This window comes from Garra rufa, chromosome 14 (genome assembly GCF_049309525.1).
Source record: "Garra rufa chromosome 14, GarRuf1.0, whole genome shotgun sequence".
Lineage (NCBI taxonomy): Eukaryota > Metazoa > Chordata > Actinopteri > Cypriniformes > Cyprinidae > Garra > Garra rufa.
Genome location: NC_133374.1, coordinates 5,515,966 through 5,542,946, shown reverse-complemented (window position 1 = coordinate 5,542,946; position 26,981 = coordinate 5,515,966). Strand labels below are relative to the sequence as shown.

The window sequence follows — 26,981 nt, the reverse complement described above, 5'->3', positions numbered from 1 at the left end:
ACATTTGAGCGGCAATGTTTGTGAATGATACATGTTTTTTTTTTTCCTCGGTTATTTTGCATTCTAATCCCAATTTAGTGTAAAATCTCTTAATGGTCCAATCAAAATAATGAGCAAAAAAGATTTTTGCATTGCTTTGTGGGATACGGTATTCTGTGCACTAGTCGCACACTGTACATTTTGACAAATGAAGTAGGTCATTTGGGTATTACATGAACAGATTTAGCATATTATGCACAGTATACATACTGAAATATTAATACAAGCAGTATGCCATTACAAACCAGATCTGACAACCATCCAACCAATCAGAAAATACTCAGGTTTTCCACTGATAAAATGGGACAGTCACGTTAAGAAGGAAGCAAACACACACTTGCACACAACAAAAAAGAAACGCACACAAATAAACAAGCACACACACAGGATGAGGATGTCCAGTCATTTCCCACTGTACACACACTGTCCCACTGTAAAAACACTTTCATCTGAGGAAATGAAGTCATTCGTTGTGATTGGATGCCGAGGCTTGTTAAAGCACATCTCTGGAAAACTGTTGTTTTCCCAGGAAATGACGTGGTCAAAGGGTCGTGGCATTTAACCTGTCGTATACTGAGGGATCATGACCTTCATTAACGCCGCTAACACTGTTCCCACAACGCAACAGACTTACGTGGGATATCTTCTCTGCTGCATCATGGGAAGGATCTCGGAGCTGTTCGACTGTTGAAGCAGCAGCTGAGAAAATCTCGCTGAGGAATAACAGAGACAAAAGAAAATCAACAATATATGTACGATTTTTGAAATGTTCTAGGTGATTGCTATCACATTGCTATTTGGTCGCTAAAGCATTTAAAAAATAAATATGTTGTTAAAAATAAAAAAGGTAATTGTGACTTTTTAATCTCACAATTCCGACTTTTTTCAATTTCTCACAATTGTGTGTTTACATCTCGTAATTCGGACTTTTTAACTCATGTTTGAAAGTTCATATTTTACAATTCTCACTTTTTTCTTGCAATTGCAATCTCACATTTCTTACTTTTTTCATGCAACTGCAAGTTTATATCATGCATTTTTGATTTTATAACACGTAATTATGAGTTCACATCTCATAATTCTCACTTTTTTCTCGCAACTGCAAGTTTATATCTTGCATTTTTGACTTTACAACACACAACTGCAAGTTTACATCTCACTATTCTCACTTTTTTCTTGCAATTGCAAATTTTTATCTTGCATATCTTACTTTTTCTCGCAATTATGACATTATAACACGCAATTGCGAGTTTAAATCTCATAATTCTCACTTTTTCTTGCAACTGCAAGTTAATATCTTGCGTTTTTGGTTTTATAACACAATTGTGATTTTATAATTCTCACTTTTTTTGCAAAACTGCACGTTTATATCTTGTATTTTTTTACCTTATAGCACAATTGTGAGTTTACATCTCATATTTCCAAAATATTTCCTGCAATTGAAAATTTGTATTTCCCATTTCTAACTTTTTCTCACAATTATAATTTTATATCCTGCATTTCTGACTTTATAGCATGCAATTTCAAGATTACACCTTATAATTTTCACTTTTTCCTCAAACTTGCATTTTTGACTTTATAGCATGCAATTGTGAGTTTACATCTTATATTTCTCTTTTCTTCTCACAACTGCAAGTTAATATCTTGAATTTTTGATTTTATAACAAGCAACTGCGAGTTTACATCTTGCATTTCTGACTTTATAATATGCAATCGCAAGTTTACATCTCAAAATTCTCACTTTTTTTGCAATTTCGAATTGGCAACTTGCATTTCTTACTTTTTTCTTGCAATTAGGAGTTTGTATCATGCATTTCTGACATTATAACACACTATTGCAAGTTCACATTGCATAACACTTTTTCTTGCAACTGCAAGTTAATATCTTGCATTTTTGGCTTTATAACAATTGCGAGTTTATAATTCTCACTTTTTTCTCACAACTGCAAGATTATTTCTTGCATTTTTGACTTTACAACACAGAATTGCAAGTTTACATCTCATAATCTCACTTTTTTTCTAACAACTGCAAGATTATTTCTTGCATTTTTGACTTTACAACAGAATTGCAAGTTTACATCTCATAATCTCACTTTTTTCTCACAACTGCAAGTTTATATCATGCATTTTTGACTTTATAACACGCAACTGCAAGTTTACATCTCATAATTCTCACTTTTTTCTTGCAACTACAAATTAATATCTCACATTTCTTACTATTTTCTCGCAATTATCAGTTTATATCATGCATTTCTGACTTTATAACTAACAATTTGGAGTTCACATCTCATAATACTCATTTTTTTTTCTTGCAGCTGCAAGTTTATATCTCACATTTCTGACTTTACAAAATGCAATTGAGAGTTAACATTTCATAATTCTTACTTTTTCTTGCAACTGCAAGTTTAAATCTCACATTTCTGACTTTATAACACGCAATTGTGAGTTTAAATCTCAAAATTCTCTTTTTTCTCACAAATGCAAGTTAATATCTTGCATTTTTGACTATAACACGCAATGGCAAGTTTACATCTCATAATTCTCACTTTTTCTCTCAACTGCAAATTTATATCTTGCATTTCTGACTTTATAACATGCAATTGCATGTTTACATTTCACAATTCTCACTTTTTTCTTGCAATTGCTAATTTGTATCTCATATTTCTTACTTCTCGCAATTATCAGTTCATATCCTGCATTTCTGACTTTTTAACTTACAATTTTGAGTTTACATCTCATAATTCTTACTTTTTTCTCACAACTGCAAGTTTAAATCTCACATTTCTGACTTTATAACCGCAGTTGTGAGTTTACATCTCATAATTCTCACTATTTTCTCACAACTGCAAGTTTATATCATGCATTCCTGACATTATAACACACAACAAGAAAAAAGTTAGATTTGTGAGATGAAAAGCAATTACCTTATTTTTGATTCAGTGGCAGAAAAAGGCTTCCATATGTTACAAAATTTGCTAAGGGGTTCTCGAAGGATGTTAAAGCACTGCTAAGTGGTCACTAATTTGTTCTGGGTTGTTTTTAAGACACTGCAATGCAGTCACTAGAGTATTTTAGATGGTTGTTAGTGCGTTACTATGTGGTCTTGTTTACTTACTCTAGATGTGGATTTTTGCCTGTTTTATCACCTACTAGATGCGCGTGTGTATTTGCTCTGGCATGTGGTATTTCTTTTGTTAAGTGTGTTTTTCTTCCAGGAACAAGTATCTCTAAAGCATGACATAATGGAAAGTGTCTTGACAAAAGACTGAGCAAACAAAAATGTGTGCGTACAGTAAATGTGTTTTAATCCAAACATCACACATCTTGAGAGAAACCTTTGAACTAGATTATAAAGATCACAGCGTCTTTGATTTATAATGCATATATGTGTGTGTGTGTGTGTGTGTGTGTGTACTCACAAGTCCAGTCTCCCAGCACTCTGAGATGAATACCAAATGTTTCATTCTTCCCAGTTGGACACTAAAACACACACAGAGAGCAGGGATTGAGTGTGAGGATCGGGTACAGTCATGCATAAAAGGAAACAGACCCCTGTGGGCAGAAAGCCTCCAAGTGTATGAATGGGTAAAAAAGTTTTACTTGGCAGAGAATGCAATTTTCAAGTGTGCAAGTGCAGAGAAATTTATTGCTACGATCTGCACGTTTCAAAAATGGAATCATTTACATGAGCCATCATGGAATGTTTGGTTTGAAAGAGAGTGCAATTTGATACTGTAACAATCTTCAACAGCATTACATCATTGAAAACGCCTTCAAGCTCTGTTTATGAAGAACGTGCATGTTCGTATGCTGCTTTTGGTCCTGCTGTGAACTTCCTGCATTTGGAAACAATAACTATGATATAATGTGCATTTAAAATGAGTCAGAATAACAACATTCGTAATTGTTTTATGTGTCCATAGTTTGCTAGTTGCTTTGGATAAAACATGTCAACGTGGAATATGATTACAACCATTACCAATTAGTCATGATTCTTTCATTGACACACCCAAATTGGCGCCTAAATAAATTTAAAATTTTCCCACTGGTAATTTTGGCATTGCAGATGTGCATTTATCGCATGAGTAATACACACTCACTGTGGTAAGAGTAAATGGATGGTTTTCAAATGACGACACACTTGGGCAGTTCAGCAGGATGTACTAGAGAAAAGATCACAAAAACACACACAAATTGACATGAATAACATGCACACAAAAAATAAACAAAAAGCATAGACACACTTGCAACATTTCATGTTTTATATGTATTATTAAATATAAAATATTCTGATATTTACTTTAAAGAGGCCATACAGGCTGCATTTATTTGATCAAAAATACAGTAAAAACAGTAAAATTGTGAAATATTATTACAATTTAAAATAAATGTTTTCTATCTGAGTATATTGTAAAATGTAATTGATAGCTGTGATCAAAACTGAATTTTCAGCTTTATATAAGTTTATATCTCACATTTTTGACTTTATAACATGCAACTGCAAGTTTACATCTCATAATTCTCACTTTTTTCTCACAACTTCAAGTTTATATCATGCATTTTTTACTTTATAACACACAATTGTGAGTTTACATCTTATAATTCACTTTTTTCTTGCAACTTCAAATTTATATCTTGCATTTTTGAGATTATAACAAGCAATTATTTTTCTTGTAATTTTTTCTAACTTTGTTTATATCATGCATTTTTGACTTTATAACATGCAATTGCAAGTTTACATCTCAATTTTAGCTTTTCTCACAACTGCAAGCTTATATCTTGCATTTCTTACATCTCAATTCTCACTTTTTTCTTGAAACCGCAGGTTTATATCTTGCATTTTTGACTTTTTAACACTTAATTGCAAGCTTAAATCTCTTTAGTCTCATTTTTTTCTTGCAACTGCAAGTTTATATCTTGCAATTTTACTTTATAACATGCAACTGCAAGTTTATACCTCATAATTCTCACTTTTTTCTCACAACTTCAAGTTCATACCATGCATTTTTGACTTTTTAACACTTAATTGCAAGCTTAAATCTCTTTAGTCTCATTTTTTTCTTGCAACTGCAAGTTTATATCATGCATTTTTTACTTTATAACGTGCAACTGCAAGTTTATATCTCATAATTTTCACTTTTTTCTCACAACTTCAAGCTCATATCATGCTTTTTTTACTTTATAACACAATTGTGAAATACATCTCATAATTCTCTTTTTTTCACAACAGTTCATATCATGCATTTTTGACTTTATAACATGCACTTGTGAGTTTACATCTCTCAATTCTTACTTTTCTTACAACTGCAAGTTTATATCTTGAATTTTTGACATTATATAATTCAACTGCAAGTTTTTTCTCACAACTTCAAGTTTATATCACGCATTTTTGAAGTTTTTTGAACATGCAATTGTGAGTTTAAATCTCAATTCTCAATTTTTTTACATGCAACATTTTAAATGCATAAAATGAAATATTAAATATTCTGATATTTACATTAAAGAGGCCATACAGGCTGCATTTATTTGAACAAAAATACAATAAAATATTATTACAGTTTAAAATAAATTCAATCTATGTGAATATCTTGTAAAATATAAGTGATCAAAGCTGAATTTTCAGCATTACTCCAGTCTTTAGTGTCACATGATCCTTCAGAAATCATTCTAATATACTGATTTGCTGTTCAAGAAACATTTCTGATTATTATGCATAGCAATGTTATTATACTAATATGCTGATCAATATTTTTCAGAATTCTTTAATGACTAAAAAGGTTAAACTAACAGCAATTATTTAAAACCGAAATCTTTTATAATATTATAAATGTCTTTAGAGTCACTTATGATGAATTTAATGCATCTATGCTAAATAAAAGTATTAATTTCTTTAAAAAAAAAATCTTGCTGACAAGAAAATTTGAATTGTAGCATAGCAGACTAAATATTTAATTTAAAAAGAGCAAAGAAGGCCCTGATTTTCATTGTATTTCCCCTTTAAAAATTTGTAAACAAACTTTAATGCAACCATGTGGAGGCAGGGCTTACCTGTCCAGGGCGGGGCTTAAAGCCGCTCTTCAGCATGCGTAATTCTACAACATCACATGGATGACTAACAACAGAAACGATGGTAACAGGAGAAGCACTGCTTCTTATGAAACGATACAGTCGCTCCGCACAGTACAGACAGAGAGGAGCGGAGACCCACAACCACGTCTAAAACACACAAAAACACAAAAATTGATAATGATTTATATACAGATGCACAAACAAAACCAATATAAACAACAACATGAAATATCACTTATTTAATTCCGACAGACAGACCTGAGGAAAATGGGGCTGAAAACGAGCCTCTTCTTGACAAACTGTCTGTGGTCCACCTGAAAACTCTGCCTCCTTCTCTTCTGCTGCTCTGTGATTGGTCCATGAAGTGAGATTGTTGTGCATGCAGCCAGGTGGGTGGGTCTCCACATTTGACTGATACTTTAAAGCTCCTCTATTGGACAGAGAGGCATCAATCATATCACATAAAACATCAGGTAAATAGAAACTACAATTTGCACACTTCTGCTTTTATAACAATAAATTCTAAACTCTGAGACCTTTTTAAGAACAAGTAAAGACAATGTAAGGAATAAGGAAATGCAAATGTCAAATGGTCTCTAAATGTAAGGTTCAGCAACAATTCAAAGTCTGAAAAGACAACTACTGATCTCCATTACTTCTTAAATCATTTTACAAAAAATAGCTTAGAGTTTGAATACATGTGCTCCGAAACAATAGAAATATGAAAAACAACTTAATTTGAAGGGTAAATTAGTTTTTATGCCTCACTGACAGACATTTGTTTCTGTTTTAAACTCAATTTAGTTCATTTTCTTAGAAAACTTCATACCTTAATATTGTATCTCATGTAAATATATCTTGATGTTTATATATAACAAGAAAAACAAGAATTAATGTCAAGTCAAGTCACTTTTATTTATATAGTGCTTTATACAATACAGATTGCGTCAAATCAGCTGTACAGTGTTAAACAGGAAATAATTGCTTCAATATTTTAAGAGGACAATAGTAAATGGTTGAAATCTGTTCATTGTTATGTCATGTCTTCCCCGATCCAAGACATTTTGAGAGTGAGTTAAGCTTTTTTAAGACCTGCAGAAAACCTGATCATTTAAAAATAAATAACTACATAGATAAATAAAGTTCATAAATAGATTAAAAAAAAAAATTAATAAAAAAATTGACATTTGCAAATTTGTCAAAAAAAAAAACTCAAACTTTTTTCATATTGCAATGGATTGTGGGTAACAGTGTTGAGTAAGTTACTTAAAGTAATCCACTACAAATTACTAATTACTTTTAAAAATTGTAATTCGATAGCATAACTGATTATTGCATTTAAAAGTAATCAGGTTACTAATTACGAAGTAAAAGTTTATTTTACTTTTCAAGTTATCAAACCTGAAAATCATCAACAAAAACAAACTCATAATGCTTTTATTAATTCAATATTGACTGAAAAATTACATAGTATTATTTGTACACACTCCCACTACCAACAACACTTTTTTGGGGGTTTTGTAAAATAAAGAAAGAGTGCGTATTACGATACACAGTTTTGGCGTAAATATAGCCTAATAAGCACCTACCCCACAATCACTGATTTCATATGCACACCAAGGTCAATTTCTGCATATAAATGGCCTTTTAGTATGCCAAATAAACAAAAAATCGTGTTTAAAACAACCAATTCATGACAATGTTTTACATTCAATCTACCCATAAAAGTTATAGTGAAAAGTTATTTTTCTCTAAACCAGTCCTCAGGTCCTTATACTGGCTTCCAGTTATGTTTAGGATCGATTTTAAAGTACTTCTACTCATTTATAAAGCACTCAATGGCCTAGGACCTAAATACATTGCAGACATGCTCACTGAATACAAACCCATCAGACAACTCAGATCACTAGGATCGAGTCAGTTAGTAATATCAAGGGTTCACACAAAACAAGGTGAATCCGCTTTTAGCTATTATCATTTCTACTGTTTTAATTAATTTTTAAAATAAATTTCTAAATCATTTAAAATTTTCTTAAATATTCTGTTTTTATTGTTGTGATTTATTATGATACATTTTTATGATATTTTTATTATGATTTTAATTCCTCTTATGTACAGCACTTTGAATGACCACTGTGTATGAAATGTGCTATATAAATAAACTTGCCTTGCCTTGCCTAAAACATGTGCTGCATGGATTAAAAAATAATTTGGCTTCACACAAAATTGTACTGTAGCAAATCCTTTTTTATTTTACAGTAGGCTATTCAGAACAGAGCAACACAAAAATCTGAAAATTTAAGCAGCTAAATTTAGACCTATAGGACAAATTATACATAAATCCTATAATAATTTGCATTACTTTTGAAATGTAATGCATTAAAGGGATAGTTAGTAAACTATCCCTTTAATTTACTGCATTAGCAGGAAAAGTAATTAGATTACAGAAACGCTACAGTACAGTAAGTTACTGTGTAACACGTTATACCCAACTCTAGTGGGTAATAATACTACAAAAGTAGACATCTAACATGCTATTTTAATGCATATTTACACTAATTCAAATTTTGCATATTATTTTAAAGAGTATGCAAACTGGACATTTTCTGTACAAATTAATGACAATATTTTCACAGTCTTGTTTGTATGTGTTTGTGGTGAATACACTGATAAACTCACCCTGCTACGTGGACCATCAGAATAATGTAGAACACAATGAAGAGGTTGTGAGTGTACCAGAAAATCTCATAGCTTGAGACTCTGAGAAAAAAAACACACAATTGCACTCAAATAAGAGAGAGAGAGGGAGATAAAAGAACACAGAGTACAGCATTCAGCCCTCTTAGATTGAACGAGATGCTCTTGAAGTGTCCTAAAGTGAACTATAGAACCTCAATTACAGCAGGACAATGGAGAGGAGAAGCCTATCGTCCCCAGATCAATCAGAGGGGAAGAACGTGGTCTTAGTAATTACAGTCGAGTGCGTGTGTAGAGTGGGTCGAGGGAGAGGAGAGTATAGGGTCAGATTCAGGTCAAATAACAGTTAAAGGGTTAGAGGTTCTCACCTTATACAGTAAGACGATGCTGTAGACATAAGAAACAACACCAGCACCAACAGAACGCCAGTAACTCCAGGAACTGAGAGAAGAGCCAACAAGGTTATGATGTGTATTACATATTTTGACAAATTAAATAAAGCTGAAATACTTACTCAAAAAAAAAAAAAAAAAACTTAAACTGAAAAGAAAATATATTAAACCCAAACAAAAATGCAAAAAATAATATATAAATTATAAGGGCAAAATAACTAAAAAACTAACTATATAAAGCTAATTCAAAATATTAATAAAACTATAATAGCATGTAATTATAATTAACTAAATAACACCAAAATCATTTTGGTTTTACTACATTAAACAGAAAACATTGACGTGGAAGTACAGAAGGTAGATTTAGAAATGTGATTCACCTGTGCTTATGATGAGAATTCTGGGATCCTGAAGAGATAAAAACATATTAACACAGTAGTAAAAGCCAGGAGTAGTACTGACAGTGTTGTGCAAACATGGCTGAAGACACGAAAAGTGAAGGAACACACAAACTGAATCACCTGAGTCTTGGAAAGCTCTGATTGATTCAAACTCATGAGTTTGAAAGTTCAAATGATCCACTAGCAAAAATTATTCACTTTTGAATTTGGACATTGCTTGTAATGGTTTTAAAAAGCACGTAGTGATGGATGAAACCATTGCATCGCAAACTGATTCACAGTTTCGAAGTGCTCCAGTCATATTGCGTACCGCAAATCATTTGATTCAGATCAGGACTTCAAATCTCATATTACAGATCATTTGGTTTACATTTAGACAAGAATCATTTAATTTAGATCAGGACTACGGAGCGTGTTCGCAAATCATTTGATTCAGATCAAAACTTTAAATCGCATATTACGAATCATTTGGTTTAGATCGGAACTTCGGAGCGGGTTCGTGAATCATTTTGCGAACTGAAATAACCGCGATTCATGCTCCTAAGTCCCGAACTGTAATGATGGTTATCAAATCATTATTTAGATTGGAACTTTGATCGGGTCAGGTTTGTGAACTTGTAATTCAGATTGGAACTTCTGAATTAAACTAGTTCGCAAATCATTTGATTCAGATCGGAACTTTGGAGCGTGGATGGTGAATCATTTGATTCAGATCAGAACATTTGGAGCGTGGATGGTGAATCATTTGATTCAGATCAGAACATTTGGAGCGTGTTCGCGAATCATTTGATTCAAATTGTAACTTCAGATGACAAATCATTTGATTCAGATCAGAACATTTGGAGCGTGGATGGTGAATCATTTGATTCAGATCAGAACATTTGGAGCGTGTTCGCGAATCATTTGATTCAAATTGTAACTTCAGATGACAAATCATTTGATTGATCGAGACTTCAGTCTGGGTTCATCAATCATATGATTCAGATCAGACTTCAGAGCTGATTCATGAATAATTTGATTTAGATAGAGAATCAGGTGTGGGTTCACAAATCATTTGATTCAGAACGAGACTTAGGATCACAAATCATTTAATTGATCAAGACTTTAGTGTGGGTTCGTGAATCATATGATTCAGATCGGACTTCAGAGCTGATTCATAAATCATTTGATTTAGATAGAGACTCGGGTGCGGGTTCACAAATCATTAGATTTAGATCGGGACTTTGTTGCGGTTTCAAGAATCATTTGATTTGGATGGGGACTTTGGATTGCGAATCATTTGATTCAGATTGGAACTTTGGAGTTTGTTCGTGAATCATTTGATTCAGATCGGGACTTTGGATCGCGAATCATTTTATTGATCGAGACTTCAGTCTGGGTTTATGAATCAAATGAATCATAATTCATATGATTCAGATCATATGATCCCACTGATTCATGAATAATTTGATTTAGATTGAGAATCAGGTGCGGGTTCACCAATCATTTGATTCAGATCGGGACTTCGGAGCACAGATGATGTATCATTTGATTGAAACTGAGAATTTGGTGCGGGTTAGCAAATCATTTGATTCAGATCGGGACTTTGGAGCAGGTTTGTGAATCTTTTTATTCAGATCTTTTTTCAGTTTTTTTTATTAAACACATCAAAAACATCAAACCATTAATTTATAAAAACAAAAAGAAAAAAGCAAAAGCATACAAAAATACAAATCTCTTAAAAAAAATAACCATAGTTTTATTAAAGTATGAAGATGAAGTTTTGACTGCTTAAGGAATAACTGTGACAGTTTAGAGCTTTGGACAGTTTCATATACATGTCTAGATCAACTTTCAACTTTTTCTGAATAATGAGAAGAGAGGTTTAGAGACAGATTTTTGTTTATGTACAGTGTTGGGGTTAGTTACTCAAAAAAGTAATATATTACATATTACATATTACTCTCAAAAATAGTAATGCCTTACTTTACTTTATTACTCCCTGGAGAAAGTAACTAGTTATATTACTAGTTATATTACTAGTTACATTTTTTTTTTCTTACACAAAAAAATGTTATTCTGAACAAAAAAGCATGACCTATACTGCGTGCATCCAGTGCATACGCGATCTCATAAAGCTCTTATAACAATGGATGCACAATTAATCTTTCATAAAGGTCTACGTGTGTTGTGATTCGTAAGCACGCAATATTCAGCACTGTTCAAAACTTTTGAGCAGTGAGTGAATTCTATCTTAAACACCATTGATTGGCGATGCGTTCCAAAAATCAGCAGATGGCTACATTGCTCATGTTGCAAAACAAGTTTTAAATCGAAACTGCCTATTCTTGCTCTTTCTAATCATATATGTTGTTCTTGCTGTTTTTGTGCAATAGATGAATAACATTATTATTATTTTTTTAGATATTTTATGTTTATATATTTCTATATTGCGGGAGTCCCGCGAATCATTTTATTTTCCCGCATCCCGCGCACACACACACACACACACACACACACACACACACACACACACACACACACACACACACACACGAGTCTCTACCCGCCCGCACCAGCACACGCACTTGTCCATCAAGTTTTGTCCCGCGCCGCACTCTGTTGCGTTGGGTCCCGCGGGTTTGCAGGTCTCTATTTGCAAGTGCCGCTCTGCTGCTGGCTGCCGGGTGTCGACCAATCGGTGATGGTAATTTAATGATACCTCGTGCCAAACCCAGACCAATCACTGTTTAATTCACGCCCCCCTCCCCTTCCCTTCTGTTCTCTGTGTTGTCGTGTGCCTTGAGTGTGATGAAGGTGCTACTGGCAAATGTAACGCAAGTAACTAGCTCGGGAAAACTGTAATAATATTACAATTTTCAGACGAGTAATGCCTTACACTACTAGTTACTGAAAAAAGTAATATTATTACAGTAACGCGTTACAAAGTAACGCGTTACACCCAACACTGTTTATGTATGTGAAATTTAGCAAGCAGGAAACACAAATTAAGTTATATTTTTCTGTATTCTCTTTCAAACAGTCAAACAATCCAAAGAAAATATCTTTAAAACAGAAAGGTCACTTACAAAATGAAATTGGACCAAACTGACCAAAATTTCTGTGTGGGCACATTGGCAAAACAAATGACATCTTCCTCAGAAGAGTGACAAAAACAACAACTCACTTAAATGTCTGACTCATATTAGAATTACATCCACAAGCTTTTTGTGAAACTTGGATGAAATCATTTATCTGTTGTTTGACCTTTTCACATTGAAGACTATAATTTCATATTTAACAATACTTTCCAAAATCGTAAATTGTTTATTATGATTTTCAACGGCTTACAATTTAGTAGAGACACTAGGAACATGTCCCTACCAATATCCAAGCACTACTAAATTACCCTTATCAATAATTTTGGGAAAATGGGACTTTGCGTGTTTGCAAATCATTTGATTCTGATCAGGACTTCAGAACGTGTTCGTGAATCATTTGATTCAGATCGGGATTTGGGAGCGTGAATCATTTAATTCAAACCAGGAATATGGTGTGGGTTAGCGAATCATTTGATTCAGATTGGGATTTTGCAACGCAAATTATTAGATTCAGATTGGGACTTTAGAACATGTTAATGAATCATTTGATTCAGATTGGGATTTGGGAGCATGAATCATTTAATACAAACCAGGAATATGGTGTGGGTGAATCAAGTAATTAGTGAACCCGCACCAAATTTCCGGTTTAAATCAAATGATTTGCGCTCCAAAATCCCAATCTGAATCAAATGATTCGCTACATTTGATTCAGATTGGGATTTTGGAGCGCAAATCATTTGATTTAAACCGGAAATTTGGTGCGGGTTCACTAATTACTTGATTCAGATTGGAACTTCGGAGCATGTTAACTAATCATCTGATTTAGATCAGGACCTAGGATAGAGTATGGCGAATCATTTGATTCAGATAGAGACTTCGAAGTGTGTTTGTGATTTATTTGATTCAGATCAGGATTGCCGAGCATGAATGATTTGATTCAATCCAGGAATTGGCGCGGGTTAACAAATCATTTGGTTCAGACTGGGATTTTGAAGCATGAATAATTTGATTCAAACTGAGAATTCGGTGCAGGTTAGCAAATCATTTGATTCATATCAGGATTTTGGTCTGGGTTTGCGAATCATTTGATTCAGATTGCGACTTTGGAGCGTATTCAAGAATCATTTGATTCAGATCAGGATTTCAGAGCGGGAATCATTTGATTTAAACTGGGAATATGGTGAGGGTTAGCAAATCATTTGATTCAGAGTGGGATTTTGGTGCAGATTCATGAATCATTTGATTCAGCTCAGGATTTCGGTGTGGGTTCACAAATCATTCGATTTAGATTGGTACTTTGGAGCGTGTTCAAGGATCATTTGATCAGAGCGGGATTTTTGAGCGTCAATAATTTGATTCAAACTGAGAATTAGTTGCAGGTTAGCGAATCATTTCATTAAGATTGGGACCTAGGAGCGAGGATGGTGAATCATTTGATTTAGATCAAGACTTCATAGCGTGTTCGTGAATCTTTTGATTCAGATCAGTAGCATGTATAATTTAATTCAAGCTGGGAATATGGTGCAGGTTTGCAAATCATTTGATTCAGTTCAGGACTTCCATGCAGATTTCACAAATCATTTGATTTGGATCAGGATTTCGTTGTGGGTTTGCGAATAATTTGATTCACATTGGGACTTCGGAACGTGTTCAAAAATAATTTGATTCAGATTGAGATTTTGGAGCACAAATAATTTGATTAAAACCGAGAATTCAGTGGAGGTTAGCGAATCATTTGATTCAGATCGGGACTTCCATGCAGATTCACAAATAATTTGATTCAGATCGAGATTTAGGTGTGGGTTCACAAATCATTTGATTCAGATCAGGATTTTGGAGCGCAAATCATTTGAATTAAACCAGGAATATGGTGTGGGTTAACAAATCATTTGATTCAGAGCAGGATTTGTGTGTGTGAATAAATTGATTCAAACCAAAAATTTGTGCAGGTTAGTGAATCATTTGATTCAGATCGGAACTTCGGTGCAGATTTGCCAAATTTGACTCAGATTGGGATTATGATATGGGTTCACGAATCATTTGATTCAGATTGGGACTTTGGAGCATGTTCAAGAATCATTTGATTAAGATCGGGATTTCAGAGCGCAAATCACTTGATTCAGATTGGGACTTCGGAGCATGTTCACAAATCATTAGATTCAGATCGGGATTTTGGAGCACAAATCATTTGAATTAAACCAGGAATATGGTGCAGGTTAGTGAATCATTTGATTCAGATCGGAATTTCGGTGCAGATTTGCCAAATTTGATTCTGATCGGGATTTTGATAGGGGTTCGCGAATCATTTGATTCAGATTGGGACTTTGGAGTGTGTTCAAGAATCATTTGATTCAGATCGGGATTTCGGAGCACGAATCATTTGATTCAAACCAGGAATATGGTGTGGGTTAGTGAATCATTTGATTCAGATTGGGACTTCAGTGCAGGTTCATTAATCATTTGATTCAGATTTAGACTTTGGAGCATGTTTGCTAATCATTTGATTCAATTCGGGATTTTAGAGCATAAATCTCGGATACCCCTGCCAATATTCAGCCACTACTAAATTATCCTTAGCAATAATTTTGATCAATCAATGGCATGTCTGCTGTCTTGCAAAACACTGAAGCATTTTTTATTATTCAAATGTTAATGCAAATATCTGTTACCTGTCCTCGATACTGAGCGACATTGAGCGCAGGGAAATCCTCTGAATATCTCACCGAGAAACTGACCATGTTCACGAGGTGAGCGCTCACATGAACCACTGCAGACATAAATACGGACAAACAACATCCCACAAACATCAACTCAGAACAGACACACATAATGACATCATACACCAAGTATGTGCTGAAGATAATTTGTCTATTCAGCAGCTCTCTTGTGTGTGATTGTGTGTAGCAGTTGTCATGGTAACGGGATGCCTCAGAGCTCTGTAATTAGAACAAGACCACAATGCACTGAGACAGGAAATGGGGGTGGGGGGGGGGGTTCTTAGACAGAAGATAAAACCAGCTGGGAATCCCTCGGGATATTCCTGTGTCTTTAACACACACGCACACATGTACACACACATACACACCTGTTGACCGGCGAAACCGTCTAGCCTTTCACAGCAACACTAGACGGAGTTATTTACCAGGTCAAACTCTCAGACAGCAACATACCGGAGTTATTTTAGTACCACTGTGATGCTGATACATTTTGAATTAGAGTTGAAGTCAAAAGTTTATATACACCTTGTAGAATCTACAAAATGTTAATTATTTTACCAAAAAATGTTTACATATAGTCCACAAGAGAAAATAATAGTTGAAATACCTGAATGATCCACAGCTGTGTTTTTTTGTTTAGTGATAGTTGTTTTGTCCCTTGTTTGTCTTGAACAGTTCAACTGCCTGCTGCTCTTTAGAAAAATCCTTCAGATCCCACAAATTCTTTGTTTTTTCAGCATTTTTGTGCAGTTGAACCCTTTCCAACAATGACTGTATGATTTTGAGATCCATCTTTTCACACCGAGGACAACTGAGGGACTCATATGCAACTATTACAGAAGGTTCATATGCTCAGTGATGCTCCAGAAGAAAAAAAAAATGCATTAAGAGGCGGGGGTGAAAACTTTTTCAATTTAAAGGTCAGGGTAAATTTAACTTATTTTGTCTTCTGGGAAACATGTAAGTATCTTCTGTAGATCCTGAAAGGTAGTACTAAATTATAGAAAATATTATATTTAGGCAAAATAAGAACAATGTTCACATTTCCATTCTCTTAATGCATGGTTTTTCCTTCTGGAGCATCAGTGTGTGTTTGAACCTTCTGTAATAGTTGCATATGAGTCTCTCAGTTGTCCTCAGTGTGAAAAGATGGATCTCAAACTCATACAGTCATTGTTGGAAAGGGTTTAAATACACATAAATGCAGAAAAAAAAAGAATTTGTGGTACCTGAAGGATTATCCTGAACTGTTCAGGACAAACAAGGGAATCATGAATAACTATCACTAAATAAAAAAAACAAACAGCTGTGGATCATTCAGGTAACAACACAGTATTAAGACTATTATTTTCTCTTGTGGACTATAGGTAAATGTCTTTAATGTGAAATATTTATTTCAGATCAGTCATTTTACATAATAAAACTATTTAAATTTTACTGTTTTTGCTGTACTCTGGATCAAATAAATGCATTCTTGGTGAGCAGAAAACCTGACTGGTGGTGTGCATGCATAAATAGACAAAAAGAGTGCTTTCAGACAGACTTGTGACTCAACCAAACTAATCTGTTCTTCCTCCCCCATGAAGTGAAGCATAATCTGCTGTCTGTCTGCGTGGTCTTTCTCATTGTTCAACAGTCTGCTTGGTCTGTTCATTAACTGTGTCATGCACACTGCACAAAAAAGGTACAATCTTTCTCAAAATGACAAGCTGCATCTTACTGTTTGGCCCTACAAACAAAAAGTTTAAAAGTTTAAAAAAAAACAGGTTCCAGGTTAAAACAATAACACTTCTGAGGAAAAAGTCACATGATTTAACAAAGTTTGTGAGTTCCTGGCATCAAATCTTGTTCTTGAGACACTTCAAGTAAATTATCAGTTTTTCAATTTCAGATTTAACAACCTCTTAAAGGGGTCCTATTATGCTCTTTTACAAAGTCTTTATTTTGTTTTGATGGTGCACTAGAACATGCCGTCATGCTTGGTGGTTCAAAAAATACATTATTTTTCACATCATTTACATTATTACAGTAGCTTTCTCCCCAGGCTGGCACAAATGGCTCGATTAGTTTGGGGTTTGATGAAAGTCCACCTTCCGAAACACGAAATGTGTTGTGATTGGTTAGCAGTCCCACTGGATTGCAATTGGTGAACAGCTTAGAAGGCGTTTCAGTCCTGCCACACCCCTTCACAAAGCAGCAAGTTCTGTGTACAACTGCCCAAACTAGATTAAAGTGATTCTAACATTATTTATTATGGATGGACTTGTTTTAGACTGATGGAGAGAAACACTTGTCTATGCCGTTCTAAAGTTTGGGAGTGCCAGGATTATTTTTCATTTTACTCCAATTGCATTTGTCTGAAAGAAGGACTAGGATGCTAGGATGCATGGAGGGTGAGTAAATAACACACTACAGTAGTGTTGGTTCTATCGTCAGCCTGCGAGATCAATGATACGTGATATTATCATTATTGTGCTCATTTATTTAATCATTTACATGCCCGAAACCAGCTCCAGCATAAGGCTAGTGAAGCTATCTACACTGTATGATGAGTAAATATCTTACACACAGTGCACACGTCTACGGCATGGCTCCGACGCGACAACCAATGATCGTCACTCTAGTCAATGCTTCGACCCTCTGTACCACACGTCAACGGCACGGCTCCAACATGGCTACCGGAGCAGTTTGCGGACACTTTAGTCAATGCTCGCATTTATACTCGCAAAGCATCCCAGAAGCGTCTGTCCATGCTACATCGCTAATGTTAGACAAATCCTCCACCTTATCCCTCCTCACCTGCCACCCAATCGAATTTCTGTAGGCAGGGTTTATTTGAAAGATATTCTAATGAACCATATTGTGATATCATAGCATCCAGAAAACAAACGCTGCAGTCCAAAGGAGCTGTTTGTTGTAGTTCTTGAAAAGGGATTTTTAAAAATCTAAATATCTCTCTTTGGAGTGGACTTTGAGATTTGGAACTTTGTAGATGTTTTTTTATGCCCAAACATACACACCACATACTAGCTAAAATTCAAAAAGTGAAAAAGCATAATAGGACCCCTTTAAATGTCATGTACAACAAGCTAACTGTGGTGGGTCACATTGATGTCAGTCAGAGAGTCTCTTTCTGTCTATGTGGGTGGAATAAACTGACCAGGCTATGCAGAAATTAGTGTTTCCTCACCTGAGAAAATGCATATAGTGACTCCACACGCCACATGAAATGTCTTACTCTTATCTAACAGCCGACGAACATGTCTACTGGTCACCTAACAGAAAGAGAAAGAGTGAGAGAGTCAAAACAACCCTCATTCTACATGGCATGTTTTTTAATCTTTTTACACTCCATAAACAGCATGTGAAGCAGCATATATGTGACCCTGGACCACAAAACCAGTCTTAAGTCGCTGGGGTATATTTGTAGCAATAGCCAAAAATACATTGTATGGGTCAAAATTATTGATTTTTCTTTTATGCCAAAAATCATTAGGAAATTGAGTAAAGATCATGTTCCATGAAGATTTTTTGCAAAATTCATACTATAAATATATCAAAATGTCATTTTTGATTAGTAATATGCATTGTTAAGAACTTAATTTGGACAACTTTAAAGGTGATTTTCTCAGTATTTTGATTTTTTTGCACCCTCAGATTCCAGATCTTCAAATAGATGTATCTCGGCCAAATTTTGTCATATCCTAACAAACCATACATCAATAGAAAGCTTATTTATTGAACTTTCATATGATGCATACATCTCAGTTTTGTAAAATTTAACCTTATGACTGGTTTTGTGGTCCAGGGTCACATATGGGCCATTCTACAGAATTGATTTAAAGTCAGATTTGGAAATGATTTTGGAAAAAAATGTGTCTGAAAAAATGCAAACTGTATAATATCCAAGGTACACATTTCTAGTAATTGTGCAGGTAATTCTCATATTGTATTTTCAGAAAGTTTTGGAATATTTGTCCTCTTACCAAATTTGTCACTACCAAAACACATTAATATATAATTTAAGGAAGGGTTATATTGACCTGTTAGGATTTTGCTTACATCTACAATCCAGTTTTTCATTGTAAAAGGCAAAAAGTGGATCATACCGATTTCAAACTTAAGGATTCATTAGTTTGTATATACAGTGAACCATCATACCATCTTAGCTGATTAATCAATATATTTTAATTTTGACAAAACATCCCATGTTTTGGTAGTGACTGCATATATTTGCATCAGCCTTTTGGAATGAAAACAACAATGGAATAAAATGCAAAGATTATTTCAATATAATTTTTATAAGTGGAAATTTAGAGGTTAGGGTTTAGAACAGCCACCTCCCAATTACAAGTTCCCACTAAATGATGAGACATAGATATATATCTATATACTAAGCTTATTGGTATTTTAAATATTATTGTGGATTTCAATAGATAATAGAAGGATCTTAGTAAACATCTAAGATTTGAATACATAAATGCTTTTTAAATGTGTTTTTTGTTTGCACCAATTCTGTAGAATGGCCCATATCCAAAGTGCATTTATGCGACTGCACAGACTTGCATTAATATAGGAATTTCTCAAAGGATTTTTTCAAAGTCCACATGATGTCTCTCTCACCCGCTGAGATCCTCGGAGGAAGGTAAGCAGCGATCTGCACATCGGCAGGAGCACCAGACTGCAGTTGAGGTTTAGAACGGAGGCCGACGCTCGACTGATGCAGAGACCCAGCTGAGAAACACACAAACACAAGGGTCAGAAGTGTTTTCAGAGTTTTTATTACCAAGGGCTCTGAAAATGACACAAGAGATGCTTTTTCTGAAATCTAAAGGCAAACAAATATTTAAAAAAACTCTTTTTTTAATTCAATAATCTTGCAAATGTTCTACAGGCTCAGGAAAGTTAGAGTTGAGGTCAAAAGTTTACTTCCCCCTTTCTGCAAAATGTTAATTCTTTTACCAAAATAAGAGGGATCATATAAAATGCATGTTATTGTTTATTTAGCACTGACCTGAATTAGATATTTCACATAAAATATGTTGACATATAGTCCACAAGAGAAAATAATAGATGAATAATAGTACAAAAATTTTACACACACTTGATACTTTGCTGTGTTGTTACCAGAATGATCCACAGCTGTATTTTTGTTTAGTGATAGTTGTTCATGAGTCCTGTGTTTGTCCTGCACTGCAAAAAAAGGCTTATCTTACTTAGTATTTTTGTCTGGTTTCTAGTCAAAATATCTAAAAATTTCTAAACTAAGATTAATTTACTAGATAAGCAAAATGACATACGATGTATTGTTTCCAGGGGGAAAAATACAACAAGTGCAGTTTGCTTAAAATAAGTAAAATAATACTCTTGTTTAAAGAATATTTTACTTACCCCACTGGCAAATGATTTTACTTGTTTCCAGGGGTGGGGAATAAATTAAGTACATTTGACTTAAAACAAGACTAAATATCTTGTGCATCTCAGTTTAAGAATTTATAGATATTTTGACTAGAAACAAGTCAAAAATACTTAGTAAGATAAACCTTTTTCTTTTTTGCAGTGTGAACAGTTAAACTGCCTGCTGTATTTCATAAAAATCCTTTAGGTCCCACAAATACTTTCGTTTTCCAGCATTTTTTGTGTATTTGAACCCTTCCCAACAATGACTGTATGATTTTGAGATCCATCTTTTCACACTGAGGACAACTGAGGGACTCGTATGCAACTATTACACAAGGTTGAAATGCTTACTAATGCTCCAGAAGGAAACATTAAGAGCTGGGGGTAAAAACTTTTGAACAGAATGCAGATGTGTACATTTTTCTTATTATGCATAAATATCGTATTTTTTAATTTAGTCCCTTCAGAATTTACAGAAGACACTTGCATGTCTCCCAGAAGACAAAGTAAGTTACATTTACCCTGATCTTTAAATTAAAAATGTTTTCAGCCCCGGCTCTTAATGCATTGCGTTTCCTTCTGAGCATCATTGAGCGTTTCAACCTTCTGTAATAGTTGCATATGAGTCCCTCAGTGTGAAAAGATGGATCTCAAAATCATACAGTCATTGTTGGAAAGGGTTCAAATATACAAAAAAGCTGAACAAACAAAGAATTTGTGGGACCTGAAGGATTTTTGTGAAGAAAAGCAGGCAGTTTAATTGTTCAGGAAAAACAAGGGACTCAAAAATCACAGCTGTGGATTATTCAGGTACCAACACAGTATTAAGTACTATATGTGACCCTGGACCACAAAACCAGTCTTAAGTCGCTGGGGTATATTTGTAGCAAGAGCCAAAAATACATTGCATGGGTCAAAATTTTTGATTTTTCTTTTATGCCAAAAATCATTAAGAAATTAAGTAAAGTTCATGTTCCATGAAGATTTTTTGTAAAATTCCTACTGTAAACATATCAAAATGTAATTTTTGATTTGTAATATGCATTGTTAAGAACCTAATTTGGACAACTTTAAAGGTGATTTTCTCAGTCTTTTTGATTTTTTTGCATCCTCAGATTTCTGATTTCAAATAGATGTATCTCAGCCAAATATTGTCCGATCCTAACAAACCATATATCAATAAAAAGCTTATTTATTGAGCTTTCATATGATGTATAAATCTCAGTTTTGTCAAATTTAACCTTATGACTGGTTTTGTGGTCCAGGGTCACATATGTATACATCTTTTAAGTGAAATATCTTTTTCAGGTCGGTTCTAAATAAACAATAACATGCATTTTGTATGATCCCTCTCATTTTGCCAATTCTGAAAGGGCGATGTAAACTTTTGACCTCGACTGTATATTATCTAAAAATAGGTTTACAAGAAATATTCATCTAAGATAAGTTGTTTTGCATTTTTTAAGAATTAAACCTGAAATCAAGCAGAAATTCTCTAGTATATGTGGGTGTGTTGTAGTGGTGCTAGATCATTGTTTCCTGTACAGAAGTGAGCGAGTTGTTACATGCCTGTTCAGCTCTGAACCCAACAGCCCTGCAACATATGAGGGATTATAGCTCTCACACGCACACACGCACGCGCACGCACGCACACACACACACAGTGTCTAAAAGTCTGAGCTAAACAAGTGTTCTGTTTTCGGAAAGTTGCGTGTCCCAGTGCAGCATCTTTCCAGGACGTTACACAATAACCTGTGACAACAATTAGTCTAATTCAATACAGAAGAGATGCAGACATCCTGTGCATCTCACAGCAACACACAAAAACAAACACACACATGCATGCATAAAATGCAAACACACCTGTCAAACTCTGTCTAAAATAAAAATGACAGTACAGACAAACTACTATATACAAAAATATACAAACAAATCTTCTACTCGCACAACCAAACACATAAACTTAGTTCTTACCCCCAGCATCTTGTGTAGATAATAATACTGCGCTCCGCTGAAGTACACCATGAATGTTCTCCAGAACAAATAGACATTGACTGCAACCCAAACCATCTGCCCAAAACAATAAAAACAGCTGACAACATCTCAGACTCAAACAACTCAATGTAAGAGCCCATATGGACACTGTGACAAGAGTAAACAGTTGAGTAGCTAGTCTTTCATCTCACCATTATCAAGTGTTTGGGTCCTTCATTTGCCCTCCAGCTCTTCAGCACGACGCTCATGATTGTCGCTAACGTTAACGTTAATCCTCGGACCGCAAACCGCCGTTAAACATCACCGGTGCAGCCAGTCCAGCGGTCGAGTCATGACGGTCATTCCGCCGGTTCCTCTGTGACTCCGCGTGCCGCTCATGTCTTGCGCCTCCCACCCAACAAACGCCCGGTTCGGGACCCCGCATTACAAACTAACATCCTGTCGCGTGAATCCTGGGAAATTTAAAACATAATGAGAATTTTCTACTTCTTCTAACTTCATTTATAAAGCAAATACACAAATATTTTAGTAAAAAAAAAAAAAAAAAAAAAGCTAAATAAACTAATAGCGATCTATCTATCAATCTACCTAAAACTTTCTGGTCAGGCTTTCTCAATAACATTTAAGTTCGTTTTAACAAGTTTTTTTTTTTTTTAAATATAGCCTAGATAATCTAGTTTTATTAGCTATATTTATTTACTTTAATAAAGAAATATAAATACTTTATAGAAACAAAATTTAGGAGTGAAAAACAAAACAAAAACAAAACCCCAGTCATCTTTTTATTTACTCTTAAATCGTGATATATGACCCTGGACCACAAAACCAGACATAAGGTTAAATTTTACAAAACTGGGATGTATACATCACATGAAAGCTCAATAAATAAGCTTTCTATTGATGTATAGTTTGTTGGGATAGGACAATATTTGGCCGAGATACATCTATTTGAAAATCTGGAATCTGAGGGTGCAAAAAAATCTAAATACTGAGAAAATCACCTTTAAAGTTGTCCAAATTAAGTTCTTAACAATGCATATTACTAATCAAAAATTACATTTTGATATATTAATAGGAATTTTACAAAAAATCTTCATGGAACATGATCTTTACTTAATATCCTGATGATTTTTGGCACAAAAGAAAAATCAATAATTTTGACCCATGCAATGTATTTTTGGCTATTGCTACAAATATATTCCAGCGACTTAAGACTGATTTTGTGGTCCAGGGTCACATATGTAAATAATTAGGTTGAAACTTCCGGTTCATTAGCCACTAGGAAATAAGGAGAAGAATAACAACCTGTGCGTTCATATTTAAAATATTTAATTAAAATAATATTGTGAGACACACCAGTTGGCAATATCAAGCAGTACTAGCTGTTTTGCACGCAGCTAAAAATAGCTGGGCACTGATGAGACTGGAAGCCAAACCCATAAAATTTACAAATGGTCAGGCCCACTCTTACAGGAAAAATAACTTCATTTATAATATATATAAGCAAATACACAAACTGTTTTATTTAAAAAACAAAAATAAAAATAAATCAGTCAATATCAACAAACTATAGCGGTCTATATCTACCAATACTTAAAACTTTCCAGTCAGACTTTCTCAATAACATTAAAGTTAGTCTTGACAAGTTTATTTGTAAAAATACAGCCTAGTTAATCTAGTTTTATTAGCTTTATTTACTTTAATAATGATAATAAGGAAATATAAATACTTTATAGGAACAAAATGTAGGAGTCAAAAAAAAAAACACCAGTTACTCTTTTATTTACTCATGATATGTAAACGATCATGGTTGAGACCTCCGGTTCATTAGCCGCTAGGGGAAAAAAAGGAAGAATAACCAGGGAAAGTTACTTTTAAAAGTAGGCTAATGCATTACAATATTGAGTTACTCCCTTAGAAGTAATTAATAACGTTACTTAGTTACTTTTTATGGAAAGTGATGCATTACGTTACTTTTGCGTTACTTTTAAAATCTGGACAGGGCTTGCTTGTTTGTTTTTAATATAAAAAGTTCTATTTTTGGCAAATTTAAAAGCCTTTTTACACCAAAAGCCTCAGGCTTAGAGAAAAGTAAATTGTTGTCTGTACAGTAGACTGCAGAAGAAAAAATGTGAATTCTTTAGCAATAAAAAAAGGGAAACAAATGTTAGATTATCTTGAGTAATTTTTGCTTATTAGTATGAACAAATTGGATCATCGAAGGTCGGCAGCAAAGACATCGGTTAATAAAATGGGACTAAATACATAAATGATATTTGTATTATTTAACATATTTAATTATTGCATTTGATTATTGCAGTTTGTGTTGAATTTCACTGTTTTTATTCATTTCGAGGAATACGGTAGGCTATCTGTTTTTTTTAGTGAATGAGAAGAATTGATGCATGTTCACATTTATTCTTTCTCTCAACATGGGGTCAGGAGAGCTTTTAATCAATAAATGAGGGGAAAGTATCTAGCGTTAATTATTTGAAAAATAACTCAGATATTTTCTTGTCAATTAAAAAATAATGCGTTACTACTAGTTACTTGGAAAAGTAATATTATTACGTAACTTGCATTTCTTGTAATGCGTTACCCCCAACACTGAGAATAACAATATGCAGTAAACGGTAAAACTGTTTGCACTGTAAAACAGCGTGTTCATAATTAAAATATTGAATTAAAATAATATGGTAAGATACAACAATTTGCAAAATCAAGCAGTAAAAATTAGTTGTTTTGCACAGCTAAAAATAGCTGGACATGGATAAAACTGAAAGCCAAACCCATAAAATTTACAAATGGCCACACCCTCTCTTACAGGAAAAATAAGGTGGATACTAACACTAAACTTCATTTATAATGCATAATGCAAAGTCACATTTTTTATAAAAACAAAATTAATAAATCAATATCAACAAACAAATAGCAGTCTCTCTATCACTCAAACTACTTCAAATGTTTGGTCAGGCTTTTTTAATAACATTAAAGTTTGTCTTGACAAGTTTTTTTTAAAATACAGTTAATAATTTTATTATATTTATTTATTGCATTAATTATAATAAGGAAATAGAAATTAAATACTTTCTAAAAAACTAAATTTAGAAGTAAACAAACCAAATCAAAACACTCTTTTCTCTTCTTTTTATTTACTTGTGACATGTAAAAAAGCAATCATCTTCAACGCGGAAGTACACTCTTAAAAATAAAGGTGCTTTAAAAAGTTCTTCCAGCAATGCCATAGAAGAACCATTTTTATTTCCACAAAGAACCATTCAGTCAAAAGTTCTTTAAAGAACTATCTCTTTCTTACTTTTTTATTTTTATAAACTAAAGAACCTTCTTTCACCACAAAGAACCTTTTGTGAAACAAAAGGTTCTTTAGATGTTTAAGGTTCTTTATGGAGCCATTTAGACAAAACAGGTTCTTTTATGGCATCGTGAACGACCTTTATTTTTAAGAGTGTGAGCTGCATCCACTATTCAGAAATAATGAGAAAAATAACAACACGCCGTAAATTGTACAACTGTTTGCAATAAAAAACCAATTATTCAAACCAAATATATACAAACCAAACCAATCCAGATTTATGAAAATCTGGAATCTGAGGTTGCAAAAAAATAAAAAAATAGACATATTGAGAAAATCACCTTGTCCAAATGATGTTCTTGGCAATGCATATTACTAATCAAAAATTAAGTTTTTGTATATTTATGGTTGGAAATTGACAAATACCTTAATGGAACATGACCTTTAATATCCTAATGATTTTTGGCATAAAAGAAAAATCAATCAACAACGTATTTTTGGCTATTGCTACAAATATACCTGTGCTACTTATGACTGGTTTTGTGGCCCAGGGTCACAAATGATTAACAATTGGGGTAGTTTGATAGCAGAGAGCGAAATCGACTTACAGTTGGCATTGTTACTTCTTTTGAACAATTTCTTTTTTCATTTCGTTTTAACTTGTGTTGAAAAACAAAATCTCCCTTGTGCAGTCAGCAAACAAAAAAAACGAAAGTCTTTTATTTACTTGTGTTTTGTAAATAAAGAGTGAGACAATGACTAGTATTCAATCTTGATAACGATCAACTGAAAAAGCACAAACGACTTACGGTTGCTATGGTTTGGCCTACATCTTTTCACAACCCCTTTTTAATCTGTTGTCTTTAACATTTGTGGTT

The 26,981-nt window shown here is 33.8% G+C and overlaps 1 protein-coding gene across 1 annotated transcript in view; it reads right to left on the bottom strand.

Annotated features, from left to right (window-relative positions):
* LOC141284504 (NADPH oxidase 4-like) overlaps positions 1–22,875 on the bottom strand; it is a 29,028-nt gene extending 6,153 nt beyond the window's left edge. The window contains exons 1-12 of the mRNA XM_073817469.1: positions 22,770–22,875; positions 20,019–20,129; positions 18,586–18,670; positions 15,348–15,445; positions 9,578–9,605; positions 9,174–9,246; positions 8,788–8,868; positions 6,367–6,538; positions 6,088–6,255; positions 4,140–4,202; positions 3,459–3,519; positions 674–752 (exon numbers count right to left, since the gene is read on the bottom strand). Coding sequence (XP_073673570.1) covers positions 674–752; positions 3,459–3,519; positions 4,140–4,202; positions 6,088–6,255; positions 6,367–6,538; positions 8,788–8,868; positions 9,174–9,246; positions 9,578–9,605; positions 15,348–15,445; positions 18,586–18,670; positions 20,019–20,129; positions 22,770–22,865 — 1,115 coding nt within the window. The 5' untranslated portion in view covers positions 22,866–22,875. The remainder of the gene's footprint in view (positions 1–673; positions 753–3,458; positions 3,520–4,139; positions 4,203–6,087; positions 6,256–6,366; positions 6,539–8,787; positions 8,869–9,173; positions 9,247–9,577; positions 9,606–15,347; positions 15,446–18,585; positions 18,671–20,018; positions 20,130–22,769) is intronic.
* Positions 22,876–26,981: the final 4,106 nt, after the last annotated feature.